The 27,918-nt window shown below is 40.1% G+C and overlaps 1 protein-coding gene across 1 annotated transcript in view; it reads right to left on the bottom strand.

Moving 5' to 3' along the window:
• Positions 1-6,344: 6,344 nt before the first annotated feature.
• The window catches only part of MDFIC2 (MyoD family inhibitor domain containing 2), a 99,686-nt gene continuing 78,112 nt past the window's right edge, over positions 6,345-27,918 (bottom strand). Inside the window, exons 4-5 of the mRNA XM_032648061.1 lie at positions 19,164-19,385; positions 6,345-6,604 (exon numbers count right to left, since the gene is read on the bottom strand). Of these exons, the coding sequence (XP_032503952.1) occupies positions 6,345-6,604; positions 19,164-19,385 (482 nt within the window). The remainder of the gene's footprint in view (positions 6,605-19,163; positions 19,386-27,918) is intronic.

The raw sequence follows: 27,918 nt of genomic DNA, 5'->3' as shown, positions 1-27,918 counted from the left end.
TTGACTGTAACGATGGTGGAGTGACAGCACTGGCACAATCCTCCCTTCTTACCTTCCTGCCCCCTTGCAGGGGCCTGCACCTCATATTACAGAGCTGTACAGCCGTGATTTGAAACATTCGTGCAGCTTTCTGAAGAGCCTCAATTACAAATGATGAGTAGCTTATCTGCTGGGAGAATCTTGTTCAATATTATTATTATTTTTTAATATTTACGGGAACTTGATGTTCAGTGAAGACCCTTAGGCAGAAAGTGCTGAAAGAGGAAACAAAGAGGATGTTGGAGAGGGCTGAACCTAGTGAAAGCTCAGAATCCACAAAGTAAGTTGTGGCATTGTAAATTCACTGTAAGTGCATTTGAGGAACTATAAACCATAAAAGAGGTTACCGTGACCTTGGTTTCTGCATAGCTTTTGAGATAAAAGGTCTCAGAATCAGAATGCATTTGGTTGACATAGTGTTGTTGACTGATTAAAAACAATTCATGCTCTCATGGAATACTGATGAGGGCTGGCCTGGGTATGTGTACAGGATATGGACTCTGGAGGTAGAGATCAAAGTTGCTTTGCTAAAATGGAGCACTAAAATGTAAGGCTTCGTAACCAGAGATGAATGGGGCACAGCTACCGGCATAAAGATTAAATTGCAATACATTCATTTATTACTTATTGGGTACATATCTTAAAAGCATGTTAAAAAAAAGCATATTGAAGATGTTTCAGATTCTCATCATTGCACAGGATAACAGCTTGGAAAACATTTACTATCAGCGAATGGGTTTCTTTGAATAGTGTCGTATTTTTCTGATTGCTTTTGCTTTAGAAGTGAATACTTGAACTTTATTTTGATTTGGTCATTTTTCATATGGACAACTTTTAGGCTTAGTGATTAAAAGCATAAACTTTGGAATGAACAGACCTGGGTTCAAGCCTTGTGACAGTTGCTTATTTGGTATGGACCTTGGGCATGTTACTTAATTTCTTTAGGTCTCTGTTTTCCCTAGGAAAATACGGATGCTAGTAGGACCCGTGTCATAGGGCTGTTGAGAGAGTTGCGATAATGTATATAAAGCACTTAATCAAATATTTTTAACAGTAGGTCCTTGTTGGTTATCTATTTTAAATATAGCAGTGTGTCAATCTCAAACTCCCAGTCTATCCTTCTTCCCTTCCCCCCCCAAATATTTTCTATTTGATATTTTTCTCATCCGTAAAATAAATAAGAATAATGTAGTAAAGGGAACACTTTCAGGCTCTCTGGTCTCCTCCTAACTATATACTAAGAGTGCATGGTGAAGTTCAGGTGTTAGTAGATGGTATTGCAATCCAGGTTTAAGAAATGCCTCAATTTTACCCTCCCACTCACCCTTTTTCCCTTACTGAATTTTGGCAGAGGGAGCTGTTGATCTAGAGATGCAAGCACTACTCAGGGCAGGTCTTTCTATCCAAGACTGAATCAGAAAATATGGTTTAGATGTGAAGGTGTAAGTGAAGGCCTCTGCTTACTACTTCTTGAATCAAGATAGCTCTTGGCTAAGGTGCTTCCTCAGTTGCCAACAGAGATGTGACATGACCAGCTTAGTCCAAGACAGGAACCTTAGACAGGAGGGAAAATGAGAGTGTGCTGTTTTAGAGGTGATCTTTAAACCAGGTTCCCCGACCTAAATTACACCACCAGGTAAAATGTGGCCCAGTGAATGTCCTGGCTTCTGACCAAAGCGGTCAACAATCATTCCTCGCTTGGAGTCAGGGAGGGAGCTGAAGGATCACCATTTCCCTACATTCCTTCTCAAAATGTGGAGTCTGTTGAACTAGGGCCGCTAGACTTAGCAAATAGAAATATAGGAAAACCACTTAAATTTGAATTTCAGATAAATGAGGAATCATTTCATAGTATAAGTGTGTCACATGCAATGTTTGGGACATGCTTATACTAAAATGTTCTTGTTATTTATCTGAAGTTTAAAGTTAACTGGGCATCCTGTCTTTTACCTGGCAAGTCTGTTTCCAACAGTTTTTTTTTGTTTTTTTGTGGTACGTGGGCCTCTCACTGTTGTGGCCTCTCCCGTTGTGGAGCACGGGCTCCGGACGCGCAGGCTCAGCGGCCATGGCTCACGGGCCTAGCCGTTCCGCGGCATGTGGGATCTTCCCGGACCGGGGCACGAACCTGTGTCCCCTGCATCGGCAGGCGGACTCTCAACCACTGCGCCATCAGGGAAGCCCCTCCAACAGTTTTTTTAAGGTCAGTTTGGTGATGGTTCATTGAGACTGATAGAAAGGCTCGCAGAGCTCTTTGGGGAGGTTATCCTGTGTGTTGTAGGATGTTTATTAGCATTCCTAGCCTCTAATCACTAAAGGCTAATCACATCCTTCCTCTTTCCATTGTGACAACCAAATATGTCTCCAGACATTGCCAAATGATTGCCAAATCACCCCTAATTGAGAACCACTGCTTTAGAGGTAGTGGCAAAAGTGAGGCTGTGAAGCATATCAAGATGGTAGACCTGGATAAAGGTGGTACTTTCATCCAATCAAGATGGTAGAGCAGAAGGTGGCACTTTTATCCAATCCAGATGGTAGGCCAGAAGGAGGCACTTTTATCCAATGCTGATACATGTCCTGTCCCTTCCTCCATTTTCATCCCTCCCCACATTCTGGACTTCTTCACAGTAATGTAAGGAGCTGTCTAGACATACGTAGAGGATCTCACTAATACAGTTTTGGTCCAGTGTTGATTATGATCACTGGAAAATTATGCTTTATTCACTCTGCCTTTCTAAACGGCTCACGTGAGGCTCTATATGGCAACTCTTCAGGTTTTAACTCAGATATATTTTTCAGAGAACATCCAACAAACTATTAAACCAAATACTTAAATTTTATAATTTTATCACAGGTCATCGGTTTCTGTACCCTTGGTGAACTTAGCATTTGATGGGCAAAATTCTTATAGTCAAAAGTGCCTCTCTTAAGTGTATGTATTATTCTTTTGCTTCATTTTGTAGAGGGAGAAATTTAGAGGCATTGGATAATGAATTCTGTCCTTCAAACGTTTCCACCTTCACATTTATCCTTGAAAAAATGCTGATATGCCTTCATGTGATGTTTCCTATTTGTAAAGGTTCCCTGATTGTGTTGTCTTACTTCTTTGGAAAAAACGGAAGCGACTTTTGCTTTATTAACTTTGATTGTCCAGCATTGATAATTAATTTTGTAGGCCTATCAGCTTATGTAGTGGGAAAATTTCATCAGCAAGTTAAATGTAACTTCTTTTTTTAATGGCTTTCCATATTTTGTAGGCTTTTAGAGAAGCAATGGTTTTATAAAAATCCATTGAGCAAAGCAAAGACAATGTACTTATCTGGTTATATTGCTGTGGGAAAAAAAATTTCTCTTCTGGAATCCCTATAAAGGTTGTATGTTCTCAGATCTCTCTTACCTAGTGTGCTTCCTTAAATCAGAATATTCTTTTCCCTTAAAAGCCCACCTTAAAGAACAACATTATCTTTATTTGTGATCACCGGCCTTCATCATTGCAGAGAAAAAAACCTGAGCCTTCTCAGATTCTGATACTTGTATTTAATCAATAACCACATTCCTTTTTCATCTGTCTTACCTCTGCAATTGTATTTTCCCAGCTGCGTATATTTTATTGTGCAAGAATTCAATTGAAAGAGCCATTCATGTTTGCAAGAAGGATGATGTTTTATTATTGGTGATAAAGGAAAGAAATTGCACACTTTGTATAACCGATCCTTTTTGTTAGAGCATGGAGCGTGGTGAATTCTGAAAGTGAGGAATAAGTTAACAAACCGTGGTAAGAGAGGCCACAGAAAGATCTTGTAGTATTCTGACCACAGTATAAAATAAGACCTGACAATTCTTTTTTTTCTTTTGCGGTACGCGGGCCTCTCCCTGTTGTGGCCTCTCCCGTTGCGGAGCACAGGCTCCGGACGCGCAGGCTCAGCGGCCGTGGCTCACGGGCCCAGCCGCTCCGCGGCACGTGGGATCTTCCCGGACCGGGGCACGAACCCGTGTCCCCTGCATCGGCAGGCGGACTCCCAACCACTGCGCCACCAGGGAAGCCCAAGACCTGACAATTCTTAACGTCTCTAATTGACAAGCGTTCAATTCACATTCGAAGTGGACCATCTTTGCCCAATTTGAGGGTATGTAGACTAGAAAGAATAAGGAGATGATGGTCAAACAAAATAACACCGGATATGACATGGCCTGATCAATGACACCAGGTACCATATTATTGGGACAGGATCCCAGAAACCCCCTGCAGGTCCAGGTGTTCTTCCTTGAGTGGCTGGATTGGGGGGAGGTGGGTGGGTGCTTGGAGAGGGGCCAGGTGGCTGGGGGTACAGGGAGAAGCCCTAAGGAGGTTCACGGTAGCAACTGTTTATGAGCCAGTCTAGTAGTAGTTTAATATTTGAACAGTTGGAGTAGCTGTATCACTGTGTAAAGCTGGACTAAGAAGTGGAGAATCCTGGGGTGGTACAGTGTCATTAGAAAATTAGACCACCGGTTTGAGTTCCCGACACTGCCATTAAATCACTGTATGGTCTTGGATAAGTCAGTTCTTGGGGTCCTCTGTTTTCTCTTAAGAAAAATGGAAATACTGGGTAGGAACAGCTCCAAGTCCCCTTCTTAAGGGTTTCCAGTTTTCCCTCATAAAGATCTACAAGTTCTATGCATAGAGAATAGAGTTGTCTCTGAGCTTCCGAAAAGCACTGAGACCAAAGTGTTCCGTAAGGGGTGGGCAATCACATGCTCTGTACTTTGTGGAAAACATGATGGTCAAACAGGGATGAAGCCTGCATTAACCATGCATGCTCTGTGCTATCAGGAACAAGACAAGAGCAGTTCAGTACCTTTTGATGGGAAGCTTAAAAATATTTTCAAAAGATTAAGAGTTTTCAGCGTTTTGAGGAAATTACTGCAGAGTAGAAGAATGTGCTAGTTGACTACAGAAACAAAACAACCGTAGCTTTTGTTCAAAATTACCTAAGTCAGGCAAAGGCAGGTATTTTGGAATTTGTTGTTGTTGTTTGCCTAAATCATAAAAAGTTCCTTCGACTCTCCATTTTACTTTTGTGTTCTTTGTACGGTTATTGATATAGTGTGCTTTTTTATATTCAGTGAAGTTGTCCATGGGAATATTTAAGCACATGTTTGTGAACAACGCCATGCCTACAGAAAGTAAAGAAAATTCCAAAGTAACTTCAACCTGCACAAATTGTTTTAATTCGTTGGAGTTGGAAGTCACTTTCTACGTTTGTATCACATCTTTAAAAAAATTTTTGTACGTGTGAGGAAGTGCTCAACATAATTATGAATCACTTGAATTATCAGAAAAAGAAAAAAAACATGGTTTGTGAAGCACGTGCTGTATTAGGAAACTTAGTGCTGAATAAGTGCCTACACATGTATTTCTTTCAGGTGCCTACACAACTCATCGTTCAGTAAAATGAAATGGTTCTGTTTTAATATCCTGCTGCTTATTGTACCTGACAAACAGGAATGAGGAAAATGGCAAGTTGATGATCTGGGGTCATTTTCTTGAAACTTGCACGTAATTCCCATTTCTGCTCATTAGAATAAAGAAAAGCCTTTCTGTAACAAATTAAGAACATGCATAACCTGTTATGACATAGTCATAGACATAATAATAATACGGTCTAGGATTACAGCACTCTCTCGAAGTACATCATATTCAAAATTCACTGGATATGTCTTGGAGACATCTGTAGTAATTATAGGAACACGGTTTCTAATTCATTTAATTCCCTTTCCTACCTAAACTGAACATATAAGTGAATTTTAAGAGACTGTACAAATAAATTTTTAATTACAAAATGATGTTATGCAATGCATTATTAATAATAACCAACAATGCATAATGTTTATACATGAGTCCATTAGAAGGACAAGCTAATGTATGTCAGTTCTAAAAGAATGTGCTAATTTGTCCTGAATTTGTGAATGAAGTTGAATCCATGATGCAAGCCAGTGAGTGCAATAACAGAATGGTTTCACATGCTGTTTTACAGTTAAGAAACATCTTGTACCTATGGCATTTAAGAGGTATTTAAGATTTGTTCATCACATGTGATCAAGATCTGATTTTTCAGTGAGCCATGCGGTTGGGAAATTTGGAATAAGGCCATTGAGTTGACAGTGCTAGCTTTTTCCCAGACAGGTGCAGAATAAAATGGTCTGGAGCATCCAAGAAATGTATACAGTCCTTACATTTCAGCGCATAGAAATCACAGTCTCATTGTAATGGAGTTTCCCCCCGGGGGCCAAAGGGTCTGCCGGCATGTGGTTCCTTTGTCGCGCTAGTGGTAACAGATTTCTGAAATCTCCATGGCCAGCTCCAGACACTCACTGGTCTCCTGGCAAGATTCAAAAAGGCTGCAGTCTATGTCACAGTTGCAGTTGCAGTCATTCCGGGAGTGGCTTTCATCTGAGGTGTGGCGATACCTGTGAGAGGGGCAGCACAAACTGGTGCACACCGTTTCACACGTATCCGGGAGCATCAGGAGACAGTCCAAAAACTGGCAAAACAGACAGGTGAGGATGAGGGAGGCACAGTCCTCTGTTTAAAGAAGAAGAAAGACAATTACAGGTGGCCCCTCTGGGGGCGCATATGAAGAGGAGGCATGTGCAGTGGTGTGCTTGATAACTTTATAGCCCGCTCTTAATTATTTATCCGTATTAGGGGCGATGTACACCAGTTTTCCTCTCAAGCTCCCCCTCCCCCATCCACTCTACTTAATTAATTGCTTCATTAACTTCCTGAGCATTTCCTATTGATTCCACGTAATCTGGTTATTTAAAGTGCTGTCACTTATCTAAAGTCCTTTATTTACGTTGCCTGCAGAGGTGCTGGGAAGCCGCACAATTAGCTGCCTATCTGGAAACCTTGCAGTGGTCTGAAAAACAGCAAGTCCTCCCCAAGCGCAGGGAGCTTGCAGCAGCAATTAGATCGGGGACAATGAGCGATCATACACATTTCTGGCTTCTGGTCACAAGGCTTTCTTGTTTGTTTGATGTGGACTCCAGTAAATCTGCAACACCCATATTCAAATGTGAGTGAAAAGCACATTTCAAAACCTAACATAAATGATTTTTTAAATAATCATAGTTGTTTCGGGTTGTCTTTTATTTTTAATCCCTGTCTTCTTTTTCCTCCATTTATGTAAAGCCTTGATTTTATATCAACTTAAATATGTCATCGTGTACACCTAAAATGGTGTAAATCTTATCAATCCTCTTTAAGAAAATTGGTTTAAAAATTTACCATGCAGACTTGTAAAAGTGTGAAAAGTATCTCTAAGGCATTGAAGGTAATTGGTAATTCTAGCCAAACAGCTGTGATGGGTTATAGATTATTGTATTTTTTGTTTCCATAAAGGGAATTAGTTAGAAGATGTAGCAGTTCTCTTGTTAAAATTATAACTTCTTAACATCTTCTTTCCTTCCTCCCTCCCTCCCTCCCTTCCTTCCTTTCTTTTTTTTAACATCTTTATTGGAGTATAATTGCTTTACATTGTGGTGTTAGTTTCTGCTATATAACAAAATGAATCAGCTATACGTATACATATATCCCCATATCCCCTCCCTTTTTCGTCCCCTCCCACCCTCCCTATCCCACCCCTCTAGGTGGTCACAAAGCACCGAGCTGATCTCCCTGTGCCATGTGGCTACTTCCCACTAGCTATCTATTTTATATTTGGTAGTGTATACATGTCCATGCCACTCTCTCACTTCGTCCCAGCTTACCCTTCCCCCTCCCTGTGTCCTCAAATCCATTATGTACATTTGTGTCTTTATTCCTCTCCTGCCCCTAGGTTCTTCAGGACTATTTTTTTTTCCTTTTAGATTCCATATATGTGTTACCATACAGTATTTGTTTTTCTCCTTCTGACTTACTTCACTCTGTGTGACAGATTCTAGGTCCATCCACCTCACTACAAATAACTCAATTTGGTTTCCTTTTACGGCTGAGTAATATTCCATTGTATATATGTGCCATATCTTCTTTATCCATTCATCTGTCGATGGACACTTAGGTTGCTTCCACGTCCTGTCTATTGTAAATAGTGCTGCAATGAACATTGTGGTACGTGACGTTTTTTTTTTTTTTTTTCCGGTATGCGGGCCTCTCACTGTTGTGGCCTCTTCCATTGCGGAGCACAGGCTCCGGACGCACAGGCTCAGCGGCCATGGCTCACAGGCTTAGCCGCTCCGCGGCATGTGGGATCTTCCCGGACCGGGGAACAAACCTATGTCCCCTGCATCGGCAGGCGGACTCTCAACCACTGCGCCACCAGGGAAGCCCACGTGACGCTTTTTGAATTACGGTTTCCTCAGGGTATATGCCCAATAGTGAGACTGCTGGGTCATGTGGTAGCTCTATTTTTAGTTTTTTAGGGAGCCTCCATACTGTTCTCCATAGTGGCTGTATCAATTTACATTCCGCCAACAGTGCAAGAGGGTTCCTTTTTCTCCACACCCTCTTCAGCATTTATCGTTTGTAGACCTTTTGATGATGGCCATTCTGACTGGTGTGAGGTGATACCTCATTGTAGTTTAGATTTGCATTTCTCTAATGAATAATGATGTTGGAGCATCCTTTCATGTGTTTGTTGGCAATCTGTATATCTTCTTTGGAGAAATGTCTATTTAGGTCTTCTGCTCATTTCTGGATTGGGTTGTTTGTTTTTATGATATTGAGCTGCATGAGCTGCTTGTATATTTTGGAGATTAATCCTTTGTCAGTTGCTTCATTTGCAAATATTTTCTCCCATACTGAGGGTTGTCTTTTGGTCTTGTTTATAGTTTCCTTTGCTGTGCAAAAGCTTTGAAATTTCATTAGGTCCCATTTGTTTGTTTTTGTTTTTATTTCCATTTCTCTAGGAGGTGAGTCAAAAAGGATCTTGCTGTGATTTATGTCATAGAGTGTTCTGCTTATGCTTTCCTCTAGGAATTTGATAGTGTCTGGCCTTACATTTAGGTCGTTAATCCCTTTTGAGTTTATTTTTGTGTATGGTGTTAGGGAGTTTTCTAATTTCATTCTTTTACATGTAGCTGTCCAGTTTTTCCAGCACCACTTATTGAAGACACTGTCTTGTATATTCTTGCCTCCTTTATCAAAGATAAGGTGACCGGGCTTCCCTGGTGGCGCAGTGGTTGAGAGTCCGCCTGCTGATGCAGGGGACATGGGTTCGTGGCCCAGTCTGGGAAGATCCCACATGACGCGGAGTGGCTGGGCCTGTGAGCTATGGCCGCTGAGCCTGCACGTCCGGAGCCTGTGCTCTGCAACGGGAGAGGCCACAGCAGTGAGAGGCTCGCGTACCGCAAAAAAAAAAAAAAAAAAAGATAAGGTGACCACAGGTGCGTGGGTTTCTCTCTGGGCTTTCTATCCTGTTGCATTGATCTATACTTCTGTTTTTGTGCCAGTAGCATACTGTCTTGATTACTGTAGCTTTCTAGGATAGTCTGAAGTCAGGGAGCCTGATTCCTCCAGCTCCATTTTTCTTTCTCAAGATTGCTTTGGCTATTAGTGGCCTTTTGTGTTTCCATACAAATTGTGAAATATTTTGTTCTAGTTCTGTGAAAAATGCCATTGGTAGTTTGATAGGGATTGCATTGAATCTGTAGATTGCTTTGGGTAGTATAGTCATTTTCACAATGTTGATTCTTCCAATCCAAGAACATGGTGTATCTCTCCGTTTGTATTATCTTTAATTTCTTTCATCAGTGCCTTACAGTTTTCTGCATACAGGTGTTTTGTCTCCTTAGGTAGGTTTATTCCTAGGTATTTTATTCTTTTTGTTGCAGTGGTAAATGGGAGTGTTTCCTTAATTTCTCTTTTAGATTTTTCATAATAAGTGTATAGGAATGCAAGAGATTTCTGTGCATTAATTTTGTATCCTGCTACTTTACCAGATTCATTGATTAGCTCTAGTAGTTTTCTGGTAGCATCTTTAGGATTCTCTATGTGTGGTATCACGTCATCTGCAAAAAATGACACTTTTACTACTTCTTTTCCGATTTGGATTCTTTTTATTTCCTTTTCTTCTCTGATTGCTGTGGCTAAAACTTCCAAAACTATGTTGAGTAACAGTGGTGAGATTGGGCAAACTTGTCTTGTTCCTGATCTTAGTGGAAATGGTTTCAGTTTATCACCATTGAGAACGATGTTGGCTGTGGGTTTGTCATACATGGCCTTTATTATTATGTTGAGGTAAGTTCCCTCTATGCCTACTTTCTGGAGAGTTTTTATCATAAGTGGGTGTTGAAGTTTGTCAGAAGCTTTTTCTGCATCTGTTGAGATGATCCTATGGTTTTTCTCCTTCAGTTTGTTAATATGGTGTATCACATTGACTGATTTGCATTTACTGAAGAATCCTTGCATTCTGGAATAAACCCCACTTGATCATGGTGTTTGATCCTTTTAATGTGCTGCTGGATTCTGTTTGCTAGTTTCTGTTTCCTTCCTTTCTTTTTCTTTCTTTTTCCTTCCTTCCCTTCCTCCCTCCCTCCTTTCTTTCTTTGTCTGCCTCCCTCCCTCCCTCCCTTCCTTCCTTCCTTCCTTCCTTCCTTTCTTCCTTTTTTTAGTTAAGAAAGTCTCAACAACATGTGAGGGTTTTGAAAAAGGATAGGTAAGTGTTCATGTGATACAGCATGTAATTAATTAAAATCAGCATCCTGAAGACTTGATGGTTGAAAGTAGCATTCTAGCATGAATTGGAGAAAAATTCATTCCTCCTGATGGGCTTATCAATCAATTAACATTAGACTTTTTGTAATCTATTTTTCCCCCATTAAGAATGTTAATAACCTTTGGTTTTCAGACTTCAGTTGACTGTAACTGTACAAGTCTGCAGGAGAGATTTCGCTCTTTGCCTCACCTGTCAGAGCGATCTAAGTGTTCCTAGAGCTCCCTTCATTGAATTCAAACAGTGTTTTCCAGAAAACTTTTTTCTTTTCTTATTCATGTACTTCTTAGTGTTTAAGAGAAGGGAGAGCATGGAAACTTGCTCTGAGAGGGAACAAATATTTTAAAGAAAACCATTCTTATTTCTTTTAAAAACATCTATAAAGGTCTAAAGTGAGTTCTGTATACAGGTAAACAGAAATCTCCCTTCATCCCTGTGTTCCTTCCCCTCCTCCCGCCTCTCACCGTCCATTTCTTTCTTCCCCATAAGACAGTAGTAAAGAACCACACCATGACTTTTATGACCACTTTAATTGCCATATATTGTTGCAGGTGCTGTGGCCATTACTCAATATTTGTAGTTTAGGTGGACTATTCCATAGTATGTCTGTGGTGTGTGTACTCATCTCTTTGCCAGACTGGGAGTATTTTTGTTCACTCAGAGCCAGTTTCTAGCATGTGGCCAACTCACCCGTAACTCATAAGTCACTATAAATCTCCCGCAGAAATTCAGGAGTGAGTGAGTGCCGTACATAGACTCTGTTCTGCGTATACATTTCTGAAGAGGGTGTGTTGGTGGTCAAAGATTTCAGGCATAAAACCTCGTCACGTTTTTGCAATTCCAAGACTGCTGCTATAGCAGCCCCTGGCAAAGAAGAAGTTCTCAGGAGAAAATATTCCAAGCAAATGCTCCCTGATCTTTTAGGCTAGAGACTCAGGTCCATGACCATATACAAATGATTTTCCCACTAGGTCCTGTCCTTTGTAGGTGCGAAACTGAAAGTTTGGCTTGGAAGTAAGTCAGGTTGGGTGTAGGGTGTTCTGTGGGGATGGGAGCTGGTGTTTCCTATCAGAGTGTGAAAACCTGTTTGTAAAATGGCCTTATAATTTCCTGTGGGCGTATAACCGTTTGGTTCAAATCCTCTTGCCAACGTCTCCTCAAATTGGCAGACTCCAGAGGTCTCCGCTTCTGATGTATACTATAGATTTTATTTATAAAAAATATATGTTGGCCTAATCCTTTGGTCAAGTTGGCATTTGTTTCCTTCCATCTCTCTATTTTGCACTTGAGAATAGAGCCCATTTTTTTCTGTTTATAAGTCAGTCCTTTTTATTTGGTTGTAAAGGGCAGAGCCTCTTGTCTAGAGAAACACGGCAACATTAATGAATTGAAAACAGATTGTTCCCTACTTTCAAGTGTGTTCCACACTGTTCCTAAAAGACATATTAAATAATTATACACGAGCAGGCAAACCTGTTTCGCATATGGCCAGTTTATGTTTGTACAAAGGTAGCGTAAGCAGTTTAGAGGAAAACTGAAAATGGCACTGTTTGAAAAGTGAGTTGGACTTTCCGTTCTCCTGAATGGGTATATTTTCCTTTGCCTGCGGTATTCCTTGGGACTTTAATGTTTAATAAACTTGATGTTCAGAGTCATAGCCTATGATTAGTTCTCCTCTCGGCCCATCCAAAACATCATCCCTGGATCCAGCTGCCTGCTTCCCATCTCTTCTGCTCTGTGCTCAGAACATCTCACACTTACCAAGGCCGCATTACATCATGGGTGTCCCTCTTTCCCGCATCCCACAAACCTGTCTCTCCCCTCGTTTTCTCTTGTGAATGGCTCCCGAACACGCAGATGAATTGGCACAAATCTGGGACTCATTCTTTTCACTTTCCCTTTCCTCATCATACCCTTCCCAGCCAGTTCTTTCCTGAGTTCTGCTGATTCTCTCTCAAATTCCTATTTGAAACCCATCAGCCTCTATCCACCATCCTAGCTGTAGCCACCATCAGCCATCATCAGGTCAACAGAAACAGCCTCCTGTCCTGACACTGCTTCCACATGAGCCCACCTCAAATTCATCAGCCCCTGTGATACTGTTAATCATTAATTAGAACGTCTCACTCTCCCTTTAGAGTCAAGTCCTAAATCCTTGGCATAGCCTGCAAGCTCCTGTGTGATCAGGTTCCTGCCTATTTCTCTGCCTTCCAGTTCTAGTGTCCTCCTTACTCACTGCACTCCAGCCACACTGGTTAAATTTCAGTTCCTGGGATGCACCTAGCTCAGGGCCTTTGTACATGCTCTGTCTCTGGCCTGTGTTGCACACTTTCCCCTCACAACTTTAGCCAACTCGTACTCAACCTTTGGGTCTTTAGCTTAAAACACCTTCCCTGTAAATCACATCCTTGCAGAAACTCTCAAAGCACCCTGCTTTGTTGTTTTCTTCATAGCACTGACCACAGGATAGTATACTAATTCGTTTATTGATTAGTTCCCCCCCTACTAAAACCTAAGTCACAAGAATGGCTTATCTCTTGTTGAATGAATGAATAAATGAACAATAAGAGATAAACAACATGGTCCCCACTTTTTAGATGTAAGGGCTAATGCTTAGGGATTGTCACTGACTGTCCTAAAACTTTCACCTGTATGGTGGTGGAGCAAGGAAATAATCTAACTCTGGATCCAAAATCTGTGCTCTCTTTCTCACTGTTAGATGTGTCAGCTGGTTCGTGTAAAGCAAATTTGCAGTCCTGTACACTTTACAGACATCTCACATGGGTCTTGAGATAACTCTCAATTGAGTACTACTACTGTTCTATAGATGAGGAAACTGTGGCTCAGAGAATTGAAGAAATACAGGGAGTGGTGGGGCTGTCATGTGAACCTAGATTGTCTCCTCCAGAGCCCTTAACTGTGAAGCTGACCTGCCCTTCATAACACACACGCTTGCTTCTGTCACGTTCAAGCCTGGCACCAGATGCTCTAGGCCTCCTGGTGACCTGTTCTCCCTTCCATTCCCCTCTCACCCTACTCCCCTCTGTATTCCCAAGACTGGTAAGGTGTGTTTTGCACGTTCTGCCAGGTGGCTTCTGGCTAGCTCCAGCCAATAGGAGGCAGCTATAGGAAATGGGAGGGTGGGAGAAAGGAAAGCCTGGGGTATATCTCCTTTCTCTCTCCTTTGTATCTTCCCTTTGGTTTTATCTTTTTCCGAATGCCCTTCTCTTTGTGACTTCTGCTAATGCCACTTACTAGTGGTCTGTCTAGTAATAGTTAGTCGCTAGTGGCCAATGAGCTAATGCCAGTAGTAGTGATTTACTAGTGCCCTAGAGAGACCAAGGGAGGAGGTGGCAGAGCTTTCCTGTTGTCGGTAATTTCCTCACGTAGCTTTTCACCTCTCCCTATACCTTTGTAACACATTCCCAAGTATTAAATTTCTTTTATTGGACTACCTGGCATCATGGCATAGGCTCTAGTTGCTGCTGTCATAGTACCCATCTCATTTCCTACTTCTTCCTTCCTTAAACCTGGATTAAAGGAGGTTTAAGATGTATCCAAGACCTGCAGGCCATTCAGCTGGAAGTGGTATTTGCCTTTGAGCAAGAAGCCATGATAAAAACCCTCTCTTAAGTTGGTTCCATTTCCTCTTTACACCCCTAGGGTACATTGAGGATGTGGAGGCTATAACATGCTAAGTGATATCCTCACGACCCTGAAGGACTACTGCAGCTTCTAAAGGTGCTAAATGTTAACTGGATAGTGGCTACTTATATAGTGTTTGTCTTTCTCTGTCTGATTTACTTCACTAAGCAGAATATTCTCTAGGATACTCCACGCTGCTGCAAGTGGAAGTGTTTCGTTCTTTTTTATGGCTGAGTAATATTCCCTTGTATATGTATACCACATCTTAATGTGGTTACCAAAGGGGTGATGGAAGGGGGCCACAAATTAGAGGTATAGGCTTCACAGATACAAACTACTACGTATAAAATAGACAACAAGAATATACTGTACAGCATAGAGAATTATACCCATTAACTTGTAATAACCTATAATGGGATATAATCTACAAAAATACTGAATCACTATGCCGTACACCTGAAAGTAACACAATATTGTAAATCAAGTATACTTCAATTTAAAAAAGAACAAAAAAGAGGGTAATAAAGAGAGGAAGAATCTGCCTCATAAGAATGGATCATGTTTAATCATGGTGGAAAAGGTAACAGTGCGAAGGAGTTTCCACTCATATACCTGAGGTCGGCCCCACGTTCACGGTCCTGTAATCCCTGAGTTTGTCTTTCCAGCTTTCAGTGTTCTTGCCACCATGATTCCCCAGGATCAGGAGGAGGGAGGAACAAGAGGTAGCTGTAGCTGCCCTCTGCAGTCCCTGGTGCATTCCTCAACTCCAGAAACATGCTTCCTGCATCTTTGGGAATCATTTTCCAAAGTGGCAAGAACATGATTCTTCCAGAAGTGACCCCAGATAAACAACAGTCTCCCTTCCTCTCCCCCCAAAACAAAGTAAGAAAAAAAAAGACAAGATACCCCCAGTATTCTCATACGTTAATGGTTAATGTGCTGTCCCTGAGAGAATTTGGCATAATAACAAGATTCATGACACCTGTCTCCAACTGATCACTAAAAGTTTTTGGTCAAAGAGTATCAAAATTGGGACTTCCCTGGTGGTGCAGTGATTAAGAATCCGCCTGCCAATGCAGGGGACACGGGTCCGAGCCCTGGTCTGGGAAGATCCCACATGCTGCGGAGCAACTAGGCCCGTGAGCCACGACTACTGAGCCTGCGCTCTAGAGCCCGTGAGCTGCAACTACTGAGCCCGCGTTCTGCAACTACTGAAGCCCGTGCACCTAGAGCCCATGCTCCGCAACGAGAGAAGCCGCCACAATGAGAAGCCCGCGCACCGCAAGGAAGAGTAGCCCCGCTGTCCGCAACTAGAGAAAGCCCGCACGCAGCAACAAAGACCCAATGCAGCCAGATAAATAAATAAATAAATAAATAAACCAAAAAGGTATAAAAATTGGTTCCCACCCCCCCAACATTTAGTTCTTTAAAAAAATGTAATACAGAATGGGAATAAATAAAGTGTGACTGCCTTTCTCTAGCTGGGGTATCATTCCTGATGTTATCAATTTTAATAGCTACTTAAATATGTCAAGATCTGTTTAAGTTCAGACAAGCACAACTAACATTCAAGTCAGTTCTTTAGAACTAGAATGACTAGATTTGGGTGATACTTAGTAAATTTTTGCTTATGTTTTTTTCTGAGCAAATGAGCTGAAATAATTATAAAATTGAAACATTTTATAAGATGACACTATTGCATTTAATTGTATGAAATTTACAGTGTAGAAAATGTAATCATTTTATTCAGTAGTCCATGGTGTAATTAAGACTGTTCTTTTGAAGTATCTTGTATTTATGATTTTCCCCTTCCACCTGGATGAGACATCTCAAATTCAAAACTATACATCAATTAGGTTTATTCTCAAGATCCTTTTTAAGGAGCCTGTTTTCTCATATCATGTGTATCCCTGGTTTTATCATCCACGGGGATGCTTTTGCAATCTGAACATAGAAGCAGAAGCAGAGACACAGATAGTGCTCTGTACTTGTTCCATTTCCTTCAGGAAAGGGACCACACAGGATGAGGCACAATTTAATAATAATGTCGCAGCACATAGTGTGTGGTGCGCAGTAAAGATCATTTTAAATTCCCATCAGAGCACACACCATGAACTGTGCTAATGGATGTAACACATTTTACAGAATCTGCATGTGTGAGGCTTCTCCATCCTGTTTTAAGTGGGGCAATGTATATAAATAATAGATATTAGCAATTAAGCATCCATTCCTATGCACTCATTTATATATTTGAAAATAAATTAACCACAAACTACATAAAAGTGGATGCAATCTTCTCTTTTCCCTTCTGTTTCCCCTGCTGTTCCTGAAAGATATTTCTGTATTTATCTCAGTATGAACAGTGACCCCAGCTCTCAATTTCTGCATCCTTAAATTAATTACTATCAAAATTTTCCTAAAATGCAATGAGTCTGACTTAACTCTTTATTTCCTTGATGTTTGCTATCTAGGATAATGAGAGGTTCTTAGCACTATTTGTGGGCCCTAGTCTAGGTGTTTTACTCTCTTTTTTAACCAGGTACCAAAAACTCTTACCTCAGTGGGGGGATTTTTTTTTTTTTTTTTTTTTGCAGTGTGAGAAATGAGGATGAGCTATTACCTGTGTTGTCAGCTTAATACTGGAATTTTCTGGGTCATAATAGCCTCTGTCCAGGGCCTAAGAAACCAGTCTAATTCAATGGTCTTCATGAATCTCCTTTGCCCTTTTGAAGGAAGAGTAGTTGGTTCTTTTCCTACATGAGGCTCCTGAGTATGTGTTGCCATTTTAATGGAGTAGTCATTTTGGTCTTCCCTGAGAATACAAGGGTTCAGGTATCATGCTAGCTGCATTGGTCCTTCTCATTCTGCCAAGATACCTGATAAGACAGATCAGAGTGGTTCCGGAGGGGCACTCTCCTGTATTGTGTGGATACATATAATGGTAATTCGTAATTCTGGGATCATTACAACCAAGATCCATTACAAGTAAAAATCCATGCATCCCTTACATGATCTGATAAAATTCTCTATTGTCAAAATGTAGAGAACTCTCCTCTGTTGCCTGTTTTCTTTTTTTTTTTTTTTTTTTTTTTTGTGGTACGCGGGCCTCTCACTGTTGTGGCCTCTCCCGTTGCGGAGCACAGGCTCCGGATGCGCAGGCTCAGCGGCCATGGCTCACGGGCCCAGCCACTCCGCGGCATGTGGGATCTTCCCGGACCAGGGCACGAACCCGTGTCCCCTGCATTGGCAGGCGGACTCTCAACCACTGCACCACCAGGGAAGCCCTTGCCTGTTTTCTTGATTAGCATCAAGCTCTAACAAAACCAGAAACTTGGACATCATCTTGGACTCAAGGTCATACCTGGCAGCCTATTGGCCAAAGTTAGCTGAAAGCTGTGTATTGTTGGGAGTGTCTGGGGCTTCATAGAAGAAATAGAACTATTGCCAACACTTAAAAATTGGGAGATTTCCTGTAACACTCTAGTTCTGGCAGGTCTGAACCTCTTTTTCCTTCTGGCAACAATTAGTTGGAGCTGAGTAGAGGCAGTGTTCTCCTTGCCACAGTCCTCACCCATCCCTATCATACATCTGGAGGTACTTCTTATTCGCACTGTCTCCTGGCAACTGCAGGCAATTGTGTCTTCTAGTCTAAAGCCTCCATGGCAATGTTTTCACGAGATCATATATAACGTGTGTTAGAAATCTCTCCCCTTACTTTTTAAAACCATAATCATAATAAAAGCAGAAGTCGAACATCTGTTCTGTGAGAAGTTGTCTACTGGATGTTTTACCCATGTTATTTCATTTGATCTTCAAAACACCCTATTGCGTGTTACTAGTTCCATTATATAACAGAGTCTGAGATTTAGAGATGGTAAAAAACTTAATCCAGTCTTACAGTGAATAAATTTCAGAGCCAGGAATTAAACTGATGTGATTTCAAAGTTCCTGTTATGCAAAGTTTATTTCACTTTTTTATCTCATTTTAAAAAAGTAAATATGAATTTAAATATGGACCAGAAACTGTACCTTTTTATGTTTTCCTTTGAGAAACTTCAAGGTTTCTTTAAATGCAATTGTCAATATGGAACATTACACAATTCCTGAGTGGTTTATGTCTCCTATGAAGGTCAGTGCAAAGTTAACATGAGTAAAATTCCTGTCTTGGTGTGGAGTCCATGACCTTGAACTTGACTGTGCTGATCATTTAGCATAAATTCAATTTGCAATTGGTTTTGCAAATGCAACAGGCCTCTTATGTCATATATAGAGGTAGTTTGGTGTAGCTTTGCACTGATTCGAATGCCTAGGAGGTGATGTTACCTAGAGGAACCAACCCTTTTCCACAGGCTGCTGGTGTAAGCATCCTTGTATTTTGCTGCAGTCTATATTTATACTTTTCCAGCTTTGCAATGCTATTCCACCCTATCTTCTTCTCCTCTCAGCCTAGAGTCGCGGGTTGAATAGTCCCAGATGCAAGAAGAGAAAAAAATTGGCCATTTTTTAGTCTACTTCATAGCTCCATAGCAAGAATGATTTTACCTCACTCTAGCTATTTAAAACACTTTGCCTCAAACTCCCAGCTTTGAGAGCAAACAACCTGCCAAGCACCTCATAATTGCCAGGTGACCTTGACATGTGTCATTCATCAGAGTTTTCAAATTGAAGCCTTCCTGTTTAATATTCATGAAGACTTTTTTTTTTCTAACAGCATATATGATGGTTTTCCAGGGGCTGGGGTTTGGGGAGCTTTATTTAGAGATGGGTTGATTGTGAGAAACATACCATCAGTGTCTCTTGGATGAACTGAAGGATGAGTTTGGAGGTAGGAAAATTTCGTTTGGCATTCTTCAAGGGAGGTCAGTGATATGCTGGATTCTGACAGTTTTTTCTCACTGGGGGTTTCCTTGGCTGGTCCATCTGTGATTTTGAATTCGGATACTGAGTTTATAACGATGGTATTAATGGCTTTCTCGTCTGCCTGCTTTCCGTTTGTGAGTTGCGTATCTAGAGGAAAAAAGAAAACACACATACACAGACCCACTTATAGTTGACGTGACCTCCCGATCCAAGAAGGGACGTTGGCAGAAAAATTCACATTCTAGGCTTTTATAAGATTAAAATCTTATTTAGAAGCATGAAGCATTATTGGACAGGATTATCTTGAATGAAAATATATGTAAGAATAAAAGTTCAGTAATTATAAAATCTTACCCATATTACAAGTTTCACCTATCACAGTAATTTGTACCACTTATTTCAGAAACACAGTGGTTTTTACAGTGATGGGTGGGGAGAATCAAGGCATTCATTCACTAGGATTAACAAAACCTCATAGAATGTTGTCAGCTTATTGTCATAATGCTTTATGGATCTCAGAAGTATTAAAAGTGTCCTAAATGCTGTTAAGTAGTGTATGTGATCTCAATCAAGTTGTTTTATTTCTTTGTGTCTTCAAACCTCAGTTTCCTGCCCTGTATAAGAAAAGTGGTCACACATAACCATCCTATAAGCCCATTTCTACATCTGCCCTTAAAGATTCTTACTTTGCCAGTCTTTTCTCTGCCTTGCCATTTGTTAGGTGTCTATGAAGGTGATAGTCTTTGTGGCTTTGGGGGTGTACTTCTTGGGAACAGGCTTTTATTTCCATGTAACCACCTGGCAGGGAACCTAGAGCAAAGTCCTTGACTGAGATTCTGGTTTGGAGAGGCACAGAGAAGGCTGAAAAGACCTAGGTGCTTCGTGTATTTCAGAACTCCCATACTCATTTACTGGTTCCCGCAGAATAATTGAGGGTCTGTTACATAACAAGCACTGGTCTCGAAACTGAGGATTAAGTGCTGACTAAGACAGGCATGGTCCCTGGCTTTCAGAAACATCCAGACGGGGTAGTGATGCAGGCAGTGTATAGCTTCATCCTAAGATGGAGAGAAGAGTTAACAGAAGGTATTCTCAGACCTGCGTCCAGGATGACACCCGGGGACTTCTTCAGACCTAAACAAGCGTCAGTCCTGGTGATTTGGCAGCACTATTGGGAGATAGTGAAGATGCCTTCTAGAGAATTGCCTTTTCCGTCACTAGCCCAATGCCTGATTCAGTGATGCTCACAGAGTGACTGAAATCAATAAAGCAGTTGGCAACCTGGTTTAATTTTACTGTGCTTAGGCAGCTCTGGGCAAGAAATACATTCTTGCCAAGTCCGTTTTCATTGTCCTTCCAGAAGTTGCTTCTTAGTCTGAGGTAGATGGAAATCTCTGCTTGATCCTGCCTCCTAGGACAGTGGTAGATGTGTCTACAGGGTAGAATCATCTAGGAAACCTTCTAAAAATTTGGAATTTTTTTAAAGCTCAGGCAATCCCTCCTCCCCGTCAACAGATTAGATCACATTTCCTGAGGGATTTTCAAAGCTCCCTGAGTGATTCCAACATGCAGAAAAGTTTGGGAACCACTGCCACAGGGGCCTTCTGCTTTTGAGAGTGGAGAAAGGAGAGGACAGCCACTGATACATACATCAGTGATTTTCAGAAGCTAATCACGAGGCAGTTGCTCTCCAAAGGCTCCTAACTGGCACGAGAGCTGACAGTATCGCACGCACAATTGTCTTAGGCCATTTTTGTTGCTTTCTGAGCCTCCAAACAGCTTTGGCTTTCAACAGTGTTTAATTTTTATTCCCTACCTCTTAGGCTGCTAGCTTTAAATCTCTTGGTTGCAGAAATAGGGGTTCAGAAAAACATCTGTTGTTGATAGCAGTTAATGTAATATTGAATAGATAGAATTAGTTCAACAGATTGGGAAGCTCTTGGGTTCCTTTAACCCAAGAGAGATTCACCAAATTAATGGTATAGTGATGATAACGATGACGATGACGATGATGACAAAAATCATAGTTTATTTTTCTTGCTTGGATATCAAAGTGTCAAGTAACCAGCTTTAATCACAAATAGTCATTCAAATTATGCCTTCAGTACTTAGAGAAGCACTGATATTTGGGGCCAGATAATTCTTTGTCACAGGGAGATTGTAGGATGTTTAGCAGCATCCCTGTCTTCTACCTACTTGATGCCAGTAACACCAGTTGCCCTAGGACATGACAAACAAAAGGTCTGTGGATATTGCCACATTTGCTCCATGGGACAAAACCACCAATTTTGAATATCAAACCACTGCTTTATACACGCACACGCGCACACACACACACACACACACACACACACACACACACACACACACCCCACACAGAATTGTATACCTTGTATGTCAAGTTCTGTGTTACCACTATGTACCTTATTTAATTTAAGCATCACAAAGACTCTAGGAGGTAATACTGGCAGCCTCCCAGGACAGATGGGAAATGTATAAATTGGTACCCCAAGTTAACAGATGAATGAGTGTAACCAAGGCTTAGTTTATTTAGATAAGTTCCCTGAGGCTTCCTTGTTAGTAAATGGTAGAGCTGGGATTTGAACCCAGGCTGTTTGGATTCCAAAGGCTTTGCTCTTGTCCCTGTCTCTTTATATTATTCAACATTTTCTCCAATTTGTTCTTAGCTTTTATCTCTGCTTCCTCACTATTGGGACTGCACATCAGCAAAACCCTCTTCGCTCTCAATCCCGTGATGTGTCACCTACCTGAAATCAAGCCTTGCAAATAACGTTGCTTTACAGACATACCTAGGCAGTCTTTGCAAAGCTAAGACTACTTTCTCGCACACTTAGGGAATCCTGCCTCTTTAGTTACAGCTGCTGTATCCCGTACATTAAAGAGCATTTCAGGAAGAGTTGATAGATAAGAAAACCTTGATGAGTATAGAGATTACAGCAGCTATTTACTACAGAATTAATTGACAGTCAGTTCAAATTATCACACGTAGTCAGGCTGCATGTAATGTAAATTGCTTTTGCACAAAGTAATTCAGTAACAAAAAAAAAGTTGGATAGAGGTTACTGGAATATAAGAACATGCGGAGAATACAGTATACAGCCAAGTGGTATATGATTCTCTTTTTAATTTCTCGACACTTTTAAGTATAGCATTTTGAATCTAAGTGGTGTGCTACATTAAGCAACCATTTGGAGACACTGGGCTTGTACTGAGAGAATTTTATGGAGAAGTTAAACTGCCATTCATAAAGTTATTTTAATTCTATAATCTCTGTTTATATTTTTATTTTTTTTTTCATTCCCCACTGGGAACTATCTGTTACTCATTAGAAAATCATCTGACAAACACACATTTCAGAACCCAGTCTGTTCAACCCAGAATTCTGACATCTGAAATGAGTCACAATTTTTGGGTGAATGTTACTGACATCTTCCATCTTTTATAGATGGAATGCTAACAGTAATTTCCCCAGATTCCTTCTTTTGTGGTGTTATTTGACTTTGTACCCAAAGTATTATAAAGTAGCATAAGCTAAAAGGAGAAACACATAAAAAGTGGTATCACATCTTCTGCAGAGAAAACTATTTTGGAATTAAATAAGGAACTCGTGAAACTAAATTTGGGATGTTATACATAGTTCTTGACATTAACTTAGAGAAAATAATTTTTTTCAACAGGAAAAAATCACCAAAATTAGGACAAAAATTAGAAGTTCAACTGTATTTCTTGGGAAAGAAAGTGTGTACTGAAAGTCAGGGAAATAGAAAATTTCTCTTTGGGCTAGAAGTAATTGCAGAAGCAATGGGCATAAACTTAAGTAACAGAGACGACAGACAGTAAATTAATTTTTTATTACCACTGAGCAAATGTTATTAATTTAATTCAATTAACATTTATTGAGTGCCCACATGCAATGGATGAATCGATGTGACAGGAGCTGTTAATTTATTTACTTTAAGTCATTAATGAAACATTTTAATGATTTTCATTTTTGCTCACTGAGTGTGACTTTAGAATTTTTGCATTGGTGCATCTTCTGAGTCTCTATATATATGAATTCAAATCATGAACAAGTAACATCTCTTCTCCCCCCACCCCCCACCCCCCCACTTCTCCCATCCCATTCTTGTTTTCCCCCTCCCTTCCCTTCCCATTTCTCTGTCTGGGTTTACTTCTTTGACCTTTCCTATCTTGATTATTGGCCTCTTTTTTCCCTCCCATTCCTTCCATGTAGTTTTTTCTCAAACTTTGTTCTCTTGGCTTCTTTCTTTGTTCCTTGGTCTTAAAGTCTGTATTCGTTCACACTCTCAACTTATTTTCTTTGTGCACTTGGGCCCCAAATCTCTATGCAGTTAGCCAGCCAGCCACAAAAGCTCTGTGTCTAGCGTACTAGGTGCTTGGGAATTCAAAGACTAAGAGCAAATAGTCCTCAAGAGACCCAGAGTCATCACAAATTGCAGTCTCAAACTTGCAACTGACTATTGGATGTTTTATTTGAATTACTGGCCAAATCCTTACAATTACTGTGTCTCTTTCTATTGGCCCCTCATTCTCCTCCCCAAACTTGGTAATCCTGGATATCCCTGGAGAATTCACAGTTCGATTTCTTTTCATAGTATTGTCATTTTGCCAGTTTCATAAGCTTAAAAATATTTGATTCGCCCCATCTCTCCGTTCAGTGACCTTCCAGTTTTTCTTTCTTATTCCTTCTAAATATCTCACAAGTCCATCTCTGTTTTTTCATTTGAAGTACTACCACTCAGGTTTACTCTTCTGTGCCCTCAAATCTGGACTCCAAGGCATACCTCAGAGATACTGTTGGTTCTGTTGCAGATGGCCACAATAAAGGAAATACCGCGATAAAGCAAGTCACACGAATTTTTTGCTCTCCCAGTGCCTATAAAAGTTCAGTTTACCCTATAGTGTAGTCTACTAAGTGTGCAACAGCGTTATGTCTAAAAGCACAAGGTACATACGTTACTTAAAAATGCTTCACTGCCGAAAAATGCTAACCGTCAGTGAGTTGTTGTCTTTTTGCCATAGTCACAGCAAAGATCATTGATCCCAGATCACCATGACAAATACAGTAATAATGAAAAAGTTGGAAATATTGTGAGAATTATCAAAATGTGGCACAGAGACACGAAGTGAGACAATGCTGTTGGAAGAAATGACTCTGATAGACTTGTTTGATGCAGGGTTGCCACAAACCGTCAATTTATAAAAAACACAGTATCTGTGAAGCACTATACAGCAAAGCACAATGAAACAAGGTCAGCCTGTGTTTCAGTAATCATTGACCTCAACTATAATAGCAACTCTCCTAAGACATCTTACTCACTGTAATCAAAATGATGTCGTGAGCAGTACTCTTCTGGTCATATTACTCGTGAAAAAGCAAAACGAAACAAAGCAGACGCACATCATGCATACACACAAAATGTCAGTAGCTCTTTCTTTCCCGTTCTCTCATTCTCAATTAACTTATCCATTCTACCGACAAATTGCCTTTGACAAAAGTTGCTTGTTGTTAAGTTTTCCTTGTGAATGCTAAACTCCAGAAGGCTCTATGAACATTATTAGATAAGATGATAAGGCAGGGTGATTTTAATTTTAATTCTAGACCAAAACGTTTAAGGCGAGTGTGCATTTCAAGTGTTTGGACCATTTTTAAAGCTGTAATGGTGAATTCTGTTTTCCTTTGGATTTAAACTATAGTCTAGCTTAGAGTCCAGTACTGTGATTATCCGTGGTTGAAATCAGATCAAAACAGACAAGTGACATTTCAAAGTGTAAGCTACTAAACCATTAATAAATAAGTATGGTTAGTAAGCTGACACGGTAGAGATAAAAAAAAGTTCTTTCCTTTGTATGTAAAGTTTTTAAAGTTCACACAAATGTCAGAAATGATATTTTGTTGTTATTGTTAGACTACATGGACTTTCTTCTCCACAGCTTGGTAGGTAATGACACAATACACAAAGTAGAGAAAAGCATACAACATGATCACACATGATGAAAATTATTAGAACGAGCTAGAATCATTTTCTGTATGTATAGAGCATTATTTTTCTTACATTGAGTTAAATTTGAGATTTGATAGTATGGCTAAAGACAGAACAAATTGAGGACGATGAGGGTTCCCTAGTAGTCACAAAAGCATAATAAAAGGCAACTGATACTCAAAGAAGGTGTTTTTTTTTTTGAAAAAAAACACATTTTCTTTTTTGGAAGCTGAGTGGGATAATTTTTCTCAAGGTGAGCGTTGAAGGCCTCCTGAAATGTTCTCACCTTTTGAAATGAATGGCAGTAAGTAATTCATGGAGCATTCCATTGTTATATCCTGTTAGTTAGATTGAACAAAAAATCTTGGGTTCATTACATCTATTTTTTGATGGGGGAGGGATAAATGAACTAAGAATATTACACTGGACCTTCTTTTTCTTTAATATTTCAAATGCCAGCTCTGGTTAGATGTCTTTTAAAGACATTCAGGTTTTTTGTTTGTTTGTTTTGTCTTTTAAGACATTCAGGTTAAAGCAGCAGTTTTACATATCATTGTTTTGCTTTGTCTTCTGCAGCACTTCAACTGAAACTCTGCTTCAGAAAACATTAGATAAAATGTTTATCAAGGGCCGTGACAAGAGGACATTTTAAGCCTTTTCAGTCAGCCTTAGTAAATCTTGTTTTTTAGAGGGAGAAAAAGCAAAAGAATATTATTCCTCCAGATGTCATAGCAATGAGTGTTCAAGGTAAAAAGGATTCATGGAGAAGAAGGTTCTAAGAGAAAGTTGAACGTGGCCCCCTCCTCAGGCTTCCCTGATACCTGCAAAGCAACTTCAGTCTTTTGGGGCCGAAGTGGGCTTTTTGGCCTAATGTTTCTAGATAATTACCTCCGTTTTCTGCTTGCCACTATACTTTGCACCGGTAGGCAGACATAGGCTAAGTGATATACTTTTATAGCTTGATCTTAAACTTTAACAAGGAGCAATTCAGTCCTAGGAAGTGGTTGAATCTTCTTTAGACATGAAAACAGTTTGCAATTATGAGTCTCCATTTCATTTTCATGCAGTTAGCTTCAGTTTAACGTTAGTATAAAGTGTCTCAAGAAACAGAGATTATGTTATCTTAGGAAAAAAATAATTGGTTAGCAGTTTTTATAGTGTGATGCACTTGGATTAGTAATAGGTTAAGAGCTTTGAAAAAATAAATGAAGCCAATCAGGCTATAAACTCATGTATAATTGGTGTTGTGTATAGATTTGATTTCTTTTTTTACTGTTATGTTTGAATATAAATGTTAAAAATTAAATTATAATTATTCACGATCGTCTCTATTATGTTAAAACCATCACAATTTATCATCCCAACTATTTGAATGTCACTGAAAGTCTCTTACTTGCATTATCTCATTTGACGCTCACAACAGTATTGCAAAGTATTATTATCACCATTATATGAATGAGGAAGTAGATGGAGTGTCAGAGATTTTAATGGTTTGCCCAAGATTACCCGGCTGGTAAGGGGCAGGGCTAGTACTTGAACTTATGCCTTCTAATTCCTATGACAGTCAAACTTTCACAAATTGCTTTATGGAACCAGGCACTCTGATATGAGATCAAGACACTTTTCTGAAGTATAACTCCTTCGTCCTTTCTGATTTTCCTTTCTCTAGGCTAAGCGATTTTGCTGGTGTTTGATTAGGAAGCACGTTCTGTGTTTGCTCAAAACCAGAATTCTTACAAATGTTTGCATTTTCCAAACTTATCCCTCAAAGACCATTGCAAGTGTCATCTCCTAGGTGAAGCTTCCTACACTGCCCCCCACTCCAACTGAAATTGTTACCTTTGAGAGCCCCCAGAGACCTGGGTTGGTCCTCATTATAGCCTATACCATTTATTGTACTGTGGCTAATTGTGGATGTATTTCTCTTCCCTTTTCTGTTGTGAGCTCCTTGAAGAAATGTGACCTCCATTCATCTTTGATTTTCCAGCACCTAGCACAGTGTCTGGCAGAAAGCAAGTGTTAAGTAAATTTCAGATGACTGATGAACTGACTGACAGATTGAACGTGGGGTGTCTCAGCTTTCAGTTGACAATTGACTCATTTTCCCTGGGACAGGTGTTTCTGAGCACATCTTCCATTGGTCTTCCTCGCCCACTCTCGCTATGCCAGTTGATCCTGGTGAAAGTCTAAAAATTCTCTTTTGTGCTAAAATACATATTGATTTTTATTTTGATGTGAAAGCAACATTTGCATTTGTATCTATAAAACTGTGAAGAATATAAACAGACACAAAGAAAATAAAATCCCCTGTAATTCTACCATTATTAACACATTATTTCATTTGTTTCACAAAGAGACAATGGAGAAATCTGGTGTATATATATCTACATATATGTCAGACTTATATAAAATATTAAAATTAGAATGTTTATCTAATTTTAATATATTATTATATATGCAATATATATGTATATATTATATATAGTGTTTCCAAGATGTGCCACTCACTCTTCTAGGAACTTTGCATGTATTAACTCATTTAATACTCCCAGAAACCTTATGTGTTAAGTACTACTAGTGTCATCCCCATTTTTTGGATGAGGACCCAAGAGCACAGGGGTATAAAGTAACTTACCCAAGGTCACCCAACTAAA

Source organism: Phocoena sinus, chromosome 11 (genome assembly GCF_008692025.1).
Source record: "Phocoena sinus isolate mPhoSin1 chromosome 11, mPhoSin1.pri, whole genome shotgun sequence".
In the NCBI taxonomy this organism is placed as follows: domain Eukaryota; kingdom Metazoa; phylum Chordata; class Mammalia; order Artiodactyla; family Phocoenidae; genus Phocoena; species Phocoena sinus.
The sequence above is the reverse complement of the archived record's forward strand: the minus strand, read 5'-3'. Positions and strand labels throughout refer to the sequence as shown.